The sequence below is a fragment of the Babylonia areolata genome, chromosome 7 (assembly GCF_041734735.1).
Source record: "Babylonia areolata isolate BAREFJ2019XMU chromosome 7, ASM4173473v1, whole genome shotgun sequence".
NCBI lineage: Eukaryota > Metazoa > Mollusca > Gastropoda > Neogastropoda > Buccinidae > Babylonia > Babylonia areolata.
The window spans coordinates 43,499,925-43,509,924 of record NC_134882.1 but is presented as its reverse complement, the minus strand read 5'-3'; the positions used below and the strand labels follow the sequence as shown (position 1 = coordinate 43,509,924).

The following is a 10,000-nucleotide window of genomic DNA, read 5'->3' as shown; positions in this document are numbered from 1 at the left end:
CTGATGGTCATAGTCGGAAATGACTGACTGTCATACATACATACACACATACTTGCTCTTCTACTGGTTCACGTCATCCTTTATCTGCCCCAGTTCAGATCAATGGATTGTTGTTTTTCTCGTCTTCTTGCTCACCAGTTTATATCTTAAATTCTTTCTTCTCTCCCCCTCCCCCTCCTGTTTTATTTCTGCCTTCCAGGGTAGGTATACTGGTTCGTGCTGTGATTCTCCAACAAATGTTTGTTGTGGAATAACATACACGTTGACAGCATTACTCATTCAGCCAGTATGGCCATACCACATTGCATGCAAACGTATCATACACAAAGGAATAGGCGCAGTCCAAACACTTCGTCGACTGACTTGCTTTATTTTTTTCAACTAGTTATTAAACCATACACAGATATGATATTAAACTGTTGTCACTAAACAGTTCCGGAAACACGTGTATGTGTCCAAGCACGCGCGCGCGCGCACACACACACACACACACACACACATGCACCCCGCCACATACATACATACATACAGACTGACAGACAGACAGAAGACACCCCCACACACGCGCGCACACACATCCATCCGTACAAACATACAGACACACGTACACACACACACACACAACTACACCCACACCCACACAAACGCACCTACGCATGCACACGTACCACCGCCCACCACCACCCACCCGCCCATCCTCAAACAGACACACACACACACACGCACACATAAACATTCTTGTAGAATGGCAGTCCTGAAGACAGATCACATTTCTGAAATCTTTTCCTTCGGTGCGATGCTTTCTTACTGGACGACATGTAGTCTCCTGTTCGAAGATGGCTGAACAGGACTCTTTGCTTGAAGGACCAAGCAGCAAGGAATGACGTTCTCAGAAACTGACCGGCATCTCCTCTGCTGGAATGTTTCTTAAGAGTCCCAGCCACCAATTTACAAAGACGCCAACACGATGACTTCGATTATCAAATGACCCATACCCGAAGAAGAGTGACTAATGTTGAATGGGAATGACAGTTGACACGCTCATCACTACCATACAGGTCTACATAGTTTACAATTACATGCCATAGAAGAGGAAATTAGAGCAGTCAGATGGGACATACATACAGACTGCTGTGAATTTCGGCATTCAAGAAGATTTCGTTATGTCAGATGTTTCTTTCTTTCCTTTTCTTCCACATATGAGTGTGCACAAGCCAGCGTCATTCTAACCCATGCTGCATCTTGTAAGTACAGACTTTGACTTTAATTTTGTACAGAGAAAACAATACAAGCAACATCTTTAAAACTAGGACAGCCGAAGAATCGATATCAGTATTTGTTGTTTATTTCAAAGACATCGCATTGCACAACGGCTATCATAGTTTTCAAGAATATCACTTAGCACAACAACTGCCAAACAAGACGCGAAGAACATCTTGCAAACATAAATATCACAGCATCGCAGTTTATCGAACCAGTTGTCACATGGATAAAATCAGTCATGAACGATCGCCAGTTTCCACTTCAGTTTTCCATGCACAACCCATGACCAACAACTAAATGCTGACACTCTTGCATGACAGTGAAACAGAATGGTATTACGAGTTTACATTGTTGTGAAACAACCTATAGACTATGACTTTATGCTCTTGAAAATAGCCTAAAACTGCCAAACTAAGCCAGCACTAACATGCCGATTAAGCAAGATGCCTTCTTCGTTCGAAGATTTTCTATGCATGTCATGACGATGTCTTGGCGATGCACAAGAAAGAGACAGTGATCATGAAAACCCTTTCTCACTCTGTATCGACCTCGCCATAGCTTCAGCCTTGTGACTGTGGCGTGACAGTTGATTTTTCTTCTGGCACACACAGAGAAACAGTTTCTTAAGCCAGGTAGATATGCTCCACAAGCATCAAACGAACACCTTTCATTGTCATTCAAAGAGCAGTTCAAGAAGACGGTTTAATGTCAGTCAAAGAGCAGTCCAAGTAAAAGAACAATCCAACGAAAACGTTTCATTGTCAGTCAAAAGGCAGTCCCGACGTGACGGCGACAGGTGCGTGTGGTGCAGTGTCCGGTGTGAAGGTCATCTCTTGGCGGAGCGGCACTCCTTAAGGAAGCTGTGTAAGGTGTGCTGCTTGTACTCCTCCCACTGCATGTTGACGTCCAGTCTGTCGATCAGGTCTTCCTCTGTGGGGAACGGCTTGTTCTGAAGCAGCACACATCGTCACCACCGTCACCATCATGGAAACGTCAACGATCAACCGTGATCTTCTGTTGGCCACAATACTGACTCTACTCATCTCACTGCGTAGCGAAATGTGTGTGGGTATACTGCACTTTGTGTTAACGTGCTTCGGAATAGGGAAAAAATGTTTGACTCAAGTGTCAACATACATGTGTGTCATAATTACGATGAATGTATGGTGCAGTGAAAGTATTTCTTTGTCTTTGAAAAAATATAACATCTTTTACAAGGGAATTATCTATGTATGGTTTGTGAAAATGTTTATGTTGCCATTTCTTTGCCTTTGAAAGAATATTACCCACTTTGCAAGGGAATTATTTTAATGTATGGTATGTGAAAATGTTTATGGTGCCATTTCTTTGCCTTTGAAGGAATATACCTGCTTTGCAAGGGAATTATCTAATGTATGGTTTCGTGAAAACGTTTTTGTTGTCATTTCTTTGCTTTTGAAAGAATATACACTTGCTTTACTTGGGAAACATAACCATCCTCAGCTCTGTATGCTTTCCACTTCAGACCACATTATTACTTGTCACACACCATTTACCGTTATATATCGCCAGAAGCGAACTCAACATTCGTCAGACATATGTGCTATCATTTTGTCCAGATCACTGTCTTTTAATGTTTGAATTTTGATTGGAGCAAATTCTGACATGCACTCTGCACACAAATGTCTTTTCGGAAAAGTGTAAATACTTCAAAGAAGAAAAAAAATGTCCCTGCAATATTAAGGTATGAGTGTATGTGCATATAAACCATCCAATGCCGAGCGACAATTCAGGCGAAGCGAATCTGAGGGAACAAGCCAAAATAAGGAAAATCATTTTCGCTGGGTGGCTTTGAAGACTCATCAGAACGTTGAATTAGGTGGGGTTATTATAGCGGGGAGTGGGGGGTGGGGGTGGGGGCATTATAATTAGATTAAGGGGAAAAACAACTTTTAACTACGCGTTGTCAAACGACCAAATAGCCCTTCCCTGTAAATGAGTGGATGGATAAAAGAAACTGTCAACCAATCAGTCCACAAGCAAGAGACAAGCTCCAAACTTTCTATCACACACACACACACGCGCGCGCGCGCGCGCGCACACACACACACACATATTGACAGTGAATCACTGACCTTCAGACGAATGAGGCTGTAGATGGCATCATCACAATGGCGCATGAAGAACTTTTTGTTGATCTGAAGCACCTCACACTCCCCACTCACCTGCACAAACATCAGCATCATTATTGTGTTTTGTTGCGTTGCGTTGTTTTGTATCGTATCGTATCGTATCGTATCGTATTAAAACGTCTGCCAGAAAGGTGACTCGGTCCTGAAGTGGCGACCACACTGGAGGCGCGGGTTCGAACCTGCTGAGGACGAGGTTGGACAAAAAAAGTCGGCAATACAAGAACATCTAGGAGTTATGACCTGGGTGCGGACCGGCCCTCTTAGAGTGTAAGGAGTTAAGGGCCGAAACACTTGACTGAAGGGGGCTTCTTCTCTGAAGACCTTGTATTGTCCAGCTCTCCCTAGAGTTTCTTATTACTCTTTGTCAGATATCTTTGTGGGAGATTCGTGCTGCTCTTCCCATAGAGAGCGCGTCGCTGCAGTGAAATCACCTAAGCTGTCGCCCAGATTGTAGCCAGCAATACAGCTAGCTCACCTCTAGCTATCGCCGCTTGTGGTGTGGCCACAAAACGCTCACAGCTCAAAGCTCGCCCACCGCTAGTTAATAGTGCAACCTACAACGCTACAGCTCCTGAGCCGGGTCGCAAAGGGCGGTCTTTGCAGTTCATGGGATCTGTGTGGTTCGTCCGTCGGGATCGACAAGGACCATCTAGTCATCCTGGGGGTGGGTGGGTTGGGCTCTGTGGGTGCGCAGATGACTGATCATGGGATCTACCGTGGAGTAAAGAACATTCTTAACGTGGCTGCAGTAAACCTGCTCGCACATACTTATGTGTGTGCCGTGTGAGAGTTGCAGATGTGTTAATCACAGGGCTGACAGAGCGTCACTCACCAGACTGACGGACGGCCCTCTCTCCTCGGGGTCCAGGCAGGCACGTAGACCCTGCACGTCACACAGCGTCACAGCTGTTTTTATTTCGTCATTTTGTTGGTCAGGTGTCACGCACGCACGCACGCACACAAACACACAGACACAGACACACTCACACACACTCTCTCTCTCTGTGTAATATGTATGTGTATATATACATATTACAGAGAGAGAGGGGGGGAGAGGGAGAGAGCGCAACGCACACACACTCAAAGAGTCACCCCCACACCCCACAGACACAGACAGACAGACAGACACACACACACATCTTGAAAATATCTGATGCCAGTTGTGAAAAACTCTGTCGACCCGAGTGTAAAACGATTGCGGGTCGGTGGTACAGAATCATTCTGCTTTATCATTACCCCCCGAACGTTGTCCTAGCCAATCAGCACTCTCATTTTATCTTACAAATATATGCTGGCACACACGTGTGCACGCACGCATAATAATATTCATTTCCCCCAATGCTGTTTCCCTCCCCCCCCCTCCCCCCATCAAAAACGTGACAAAGAGAAGAAAGAAAGAAAGTGTGACTGGCGCATTGAGTGCATCGCAGTGAACGTGTCCATGTAACAGGGAAGAGATGTCGATAATGATCTACCAAGCATCCACGACAGATCTCGGTCGGTAAGGACTTCAGTGAGAACTGTGTAGCCTGAATAATCAGGCTGTAAAACTGGACTGCTGGCGCTAAGTCTGCGGCAAACGCACCCTGATGGCAGTAGCTCAGATCGCAATCGCTGGCAGCAGCAGCAGCAGCAACGAACTGGCTGCCAATTACCGTCCTCCCAGTAGTGTAGACGCCATGCAACCCATCCTTACAGCGACACCTATCAATCCACCTTACTGGGAACAATTTTGGTTTGGCTAGCATTTTTACACCAATGAGATTGCATCGCTACGCGCAGCAATAGCGTACGTGGTGGACATGACAGCAAGAAGACAGCTCAAATCAGCCGTGAAACAGCCTGGCGCGGTGTGCTGGTCAAGATGCATCGTGATCTGAAGACAACGCCTCAAGGAATGATTGTGAACCATTTCTGATGTGAACACAGACATCACTGGGCTGTCAGATGTACATTCTCCACCGTACACGATAATGATGATTACTAGACCAAATAAAACAAAAAGAAAATCAGAACCAGTCCAATTTTCATTTAGTTCCAAAAACAGTTCAGCCATGATAATGCTAGGTCTTTTATTTTTTTACGCACACTTGAACACACAAGCGCGCACACACGCACGCACGCACACATACAATCAAACTGATGCTCCAAAACGATGCTGCCTTCCCCATCTTTTTCTTCATCTATGGCAATAGTAATAATAATGATAATAATAATCATCATCATCACCATCATCATAGAAATGATAATAATGATGATGATGGTTATCATCATGATCATGATGATGGGCTATGGCTTTCAAACTAGGAGGCAAGATTGTACTGGTTCTTAATGCTGCAGCCTTGGGGGCTAGTTGGCCTTTAGGAACCATCCCAACGCCGACTATTCTAAAACCCTCTTGGCCGAGAGAGCTGGGATGTGACTTAGGCAAGACACTCTCCACTATAATCAAGTTCTGGCCCAGATAGTCGGAACGGCAGTTGCCTCCTGCGCATTTCCTATGGTGTTAGTCGGACGACTGACTATCAAATAATAACAATAACAATAAGAACAACAACAACGATACTACTGCTACTAATAATATTTGTATTTCCTTTTTTTTTTTTTATCACAACAGATTTCTCTGTGTGGAATTCGGGCTGCTCTCCCTAGGGAGAGCACTACACTACAGCGCCACCCATTTTTTGGTATTTTTTCCTGCGTGCAGTTTTTTTAATTTGTTTTTCCTATCGAAGTGGATTTTTCAACATAATTTTGCCAGGAACAACCCTTTTGTTGCCGTGGGTTCTTTTACGTGCGCTAAGTGCATGCTGCACACGGGACCTCGGTTAATCGTCTCATCCGAATGACTAGCGTCCAGACCATCACTCAAGGTCTAGTGGAAGGGGAGAAAATATCGGCGGCTGAGCCGTGATTCGAATCAGCGCGCTCAGATTCTCTCGCTTCCTAGGTGGACCCGTTATCTCCAAGCCATCACTCCACATGATATTAATGAGAGCTCCAAACTCTGTCATGACCAAGATGGCAGTGTACAACACCTGCATTGTCAGTGTACTGCTGCATTGGAGTGAGACATGGTCAACGTTGCAGATACACTCTGACCAAGCAACTGAATGCAGGAGAAGAAAGACTGGTGCGTGCAGCAGAAGAAAAGCAGACCCGCAGAACTGAACGCTGTTGTAATGTCAGTCCACCGGTGTGACATGTGTGACAGAGACTTTCACTCCCGCATCGGCCTGTTCAGACACAGGCAGCGCTGTACCAGGAAGGCAGACATGAACTGGGGTTTAGTCAAGGTCAGCACTGCCCGACGGAGGGCTATGATAATAACAACTGAACTACTTAACGGAAACCAACCTAAAGTAAAAACTATACAAAACAAAACGTAAAGTCAGCTACTCACGAAGACCTGTCCCGGGTGCAGAGTCTCCACCTGAACGAAGGCGGGCAGGGTGTGGTTGCCCACCTGTATCACCTGTTGTCCCTTCTCCCCCCGGGCCCCAGTCTGCACGGTGGACAGCGAGCGGGAGGTGGCTGGAGGGCCGGGGGTCTTCAGGAAGCTGGGTGACGCCCCCCTGCTGTTGCCGACCCCCCTCTCTCCCCCACCTCCTCCTCCTCGGCCCCCAGCACCCCCCGCCCCCTCCCCATTCTTGAGGATGGAGGGCCGGCGTTGCTGGACGTTGTCTTGGGGGAGGGGGAGGAGGGAGGGGCGGGGACTGTGGCCGTGCTCCGTTGTCACCAGGGGCTTCTCGAACAGACTTCCGGTCAGGTCCGCGGAGAGGCGTCGGTCCCTCAGCCGTGACCCGGTCCCGGCCAGGTCTGAGCCCAGCTTGATGTCTCGTGATGATGACGGCTGCTGGTGGCGGGGGTGGTGGGGGTGGTCTGTCAATCCTCGCTCCTCCGCCGTCGCGGTGGTGTGTGTGCCGCTGCTGCTTTCTTCCGTGCCGGCGCTGTGTGGGTGTGAGGAGGGCGTGTGGTCCGGGGTAAGTCCTCCTCCCCCCTCCTCCACCGCCACCACACCACAGGACGTGGTTTGTGTCCGTGTGGCGGTGGTGCTGACGACGTCCTCGGGCAGTTTCTCCACCGTCTCCTGCACCACCACCGTGCTCCCAGGGTCTGCTGGAGATCGGTCACCGCCATCGTCGTCGTCGTTCTCTTTGTCCTTGACCTCGGAGTCTGTCTGACCCGCTGGGCCGGCGGGGTCGTCCTGAAGCACAAGGCGAGGCAGCACGATCTCGGTCCTCTCTGGCTCTGCAAAGCTGGAGGACTTCCGAGATGAGGCACGGCGCTGTCCTGGGGGAGAACAGGGAAAAGAGCGAGACTCAAGGTGTGGTCAGCACGTTGGGGTTATGCGATGGTCAGTTCAGGGGATAGCGGGGCGAGAACAAGTAACTGTGAATTACCGTGAATATGTTCACAACATGTCTTCTTTTGTTTGAATCTCCCGTAACGCGTACACATGCAACTAAAGCACACAGAGGTTTCGTTGTCCAACTGTCATATACAACGTACCGCTCATCTCTCTCTACACACACACACACACACACACACACACACACACACACACGCGCGCGCGCGCGCAAACACACACACACACACACACACACGCATATAGACAAGAAAACAGAGTGAGACAGAGACAGAGATACGTGAACGAGGACAAAAACAGAGACAGAGATAAGGTGAGAGACAGACATCAGGACGGAGAAACAGTCACAGGGCAGATAGACAGACAGACAGACAGACAGACGGACGGAGAGACAGACAGACAGACAGACAGACAGGTGACTCAGTGACCGTGTCGCGTGGCGGGCAGGGAGACAGATAGACAGACAGACAGACGGAAAGACAGACAGACAGACAGACCGACAGACAGACAGGTGACCCAGTGACCTTGTCGCGTGGCGGGCAGGGAGACAGACAGACAGACAGACGGAAAGACAGACAGACAGACAGGTGACCCAGTGACCTTGTCGCGTGGCGGGCAGGGAGACAGACAGACAGACAGACGGAAATACAGACAGACAGACAGGTGACTCAGTGACCGTGTCGCGTGGCGGGCAGGGAGACAGACAGACAGACAGACAGACAGACGGAAAGACAGACAGACAGACAGACAGACAGACAGACAGGTGACCCAGTGACCTTGTCGCGTGGCGGGCAGGGAGACAGACAGACAGACAGGTGACTCAGTGACCGTGTCGCGTGGCGGGCAGGGAGACAGACAGACAGACCGACAGACAGACGGAAAGACAGACAGACAGACAGGTGACTCAGTGACCGTGTCGCGTGGCGGGCAGGGAGACAGACAGACAGACAGACAGACGGAAAGACAGACAGACAGACAGACAGACAGACAGGTGACCCAGTGACCTTGTCGCGTGGCGGGCAGGGAGACAGACAGACAGACAGACAGACAGGTGACTCAGTGACCGTGTCGCGTGGCGGGCAGGGAGACAGACAGACAGACTGACAGACAGACGGAAAGACAGACAGACAGACAGGTGACTCAGTGACCTTGTCGCGTGGCGGGCAGGGAGACACAGGAGCGGGAGAGGAGGGGGCTGTGGCGGCGGGGGTTGGTGGAGGGGGGTGCGGAGTGGGGGGGCTGGCGGCCGCTGCCCACCACGGGCTGGTAGGTGGACGGACGGTACGCTGACTGGACTGCAACACACACACACACACACACACACACACACACACAGAGTAACACGCGCGCGCACACATACACATACGCACGCACAGACAGACACACACATACACGCTCGCATACGCACAAACACACACATTCACACACACACGCACACACACACGCACACACACACACACACACACACACACACACACACACACACACACACACATGCAAGTGTTATTTTTTCAGAAACAACAGAACAATAGACATAGTTGTGGACGGTACGCCAATTTGACTGAAGCACACACACACACACACACACACACACACACACACACACAATCATCAACGAGGCCAAGCCAAGGTAAACCTGATTAAAGGGAGCAAAATCTTCTCCGCGTTTCACCACTTTATTAGATATCAGTTGTTCCCCTTGTTTCCACGTCGACCAACATTATCAGACAAGGGGAAAATCATTGAACCCGGTGTGAAGTCCCAAATAGTCCCCCACCCCACCTCCTACCACACACACACTTTCTGTAGGCCCTGGGGACGTATCAGTATCTGAAATCGTTACCTGGAATCAGTGTTTTAAACCGTCCCCCGGCGTATGAAGTATGTCCTAAACCGTCCCCCAGGGTATGAATCAGTGTCCTAAATTGTCCCCCAGGGTATGAATCAGTGTCCTAAATCGTCCCCCAGGGTATGAATCAGTGTCCTAAATTGTCCCCCAGGGTATGAATCAGTGTTCTAAATTGTCCCCCAGGGTATGAATCAGTGTTCTAAATTGTCCCCCAGGGTATGAATCAGTGTTCTAAATTGTCCCCCAGGGTATGAATCAGTGTCCTAAATTGTCCCCCAGGGTATGAATCAGTGTCCTAAATTGTCCCCCAGGGTATGAATCAGTGTCCTAAATTGTCCCCCAGGGTAT

At 49.0% G+C, this 10,000-nt stretch overlaps 1 protein-coding gene across 1 annotated transcript in view; it reads right to left on the bottom strand.

The window, feature by feature from the left end:
* Positions 1-368: 368 nt before the first annotated feature.
* LOC143284275 (uncharacterized) overlaps positions 369-10,000 on the bottom strand; it is a 90,844-nt gene continuing 81,212 nt past the window's right edge. Inside the window, exons 15-19 of the mRNA XM_076590966.1 lie at positions 8,952-9,098; positions 6,838-7,727; positions 4,267-4,317; positions 3,378-3,467; positions 369-2,212 (exon numbers count right to left, since the gene is read on the bottom strand). Of these exons, the coding sequence (XP_076447081.1) occupies positions 2,090-2,212; positions 3,378-3,467; positions 4,267-4,317; positions 6,838-7,727; positions 8,952-9,098 (1,301 nt within the window). The 3' untranslated portion in view covers positions 369-2,089. The remainder of the gene's footprint in view (positions 2,213-3,377; positions 3,468-4,266; positions 4,318-6,837; positions 7,728-8,951; positions 9,099-10,000) is intronic.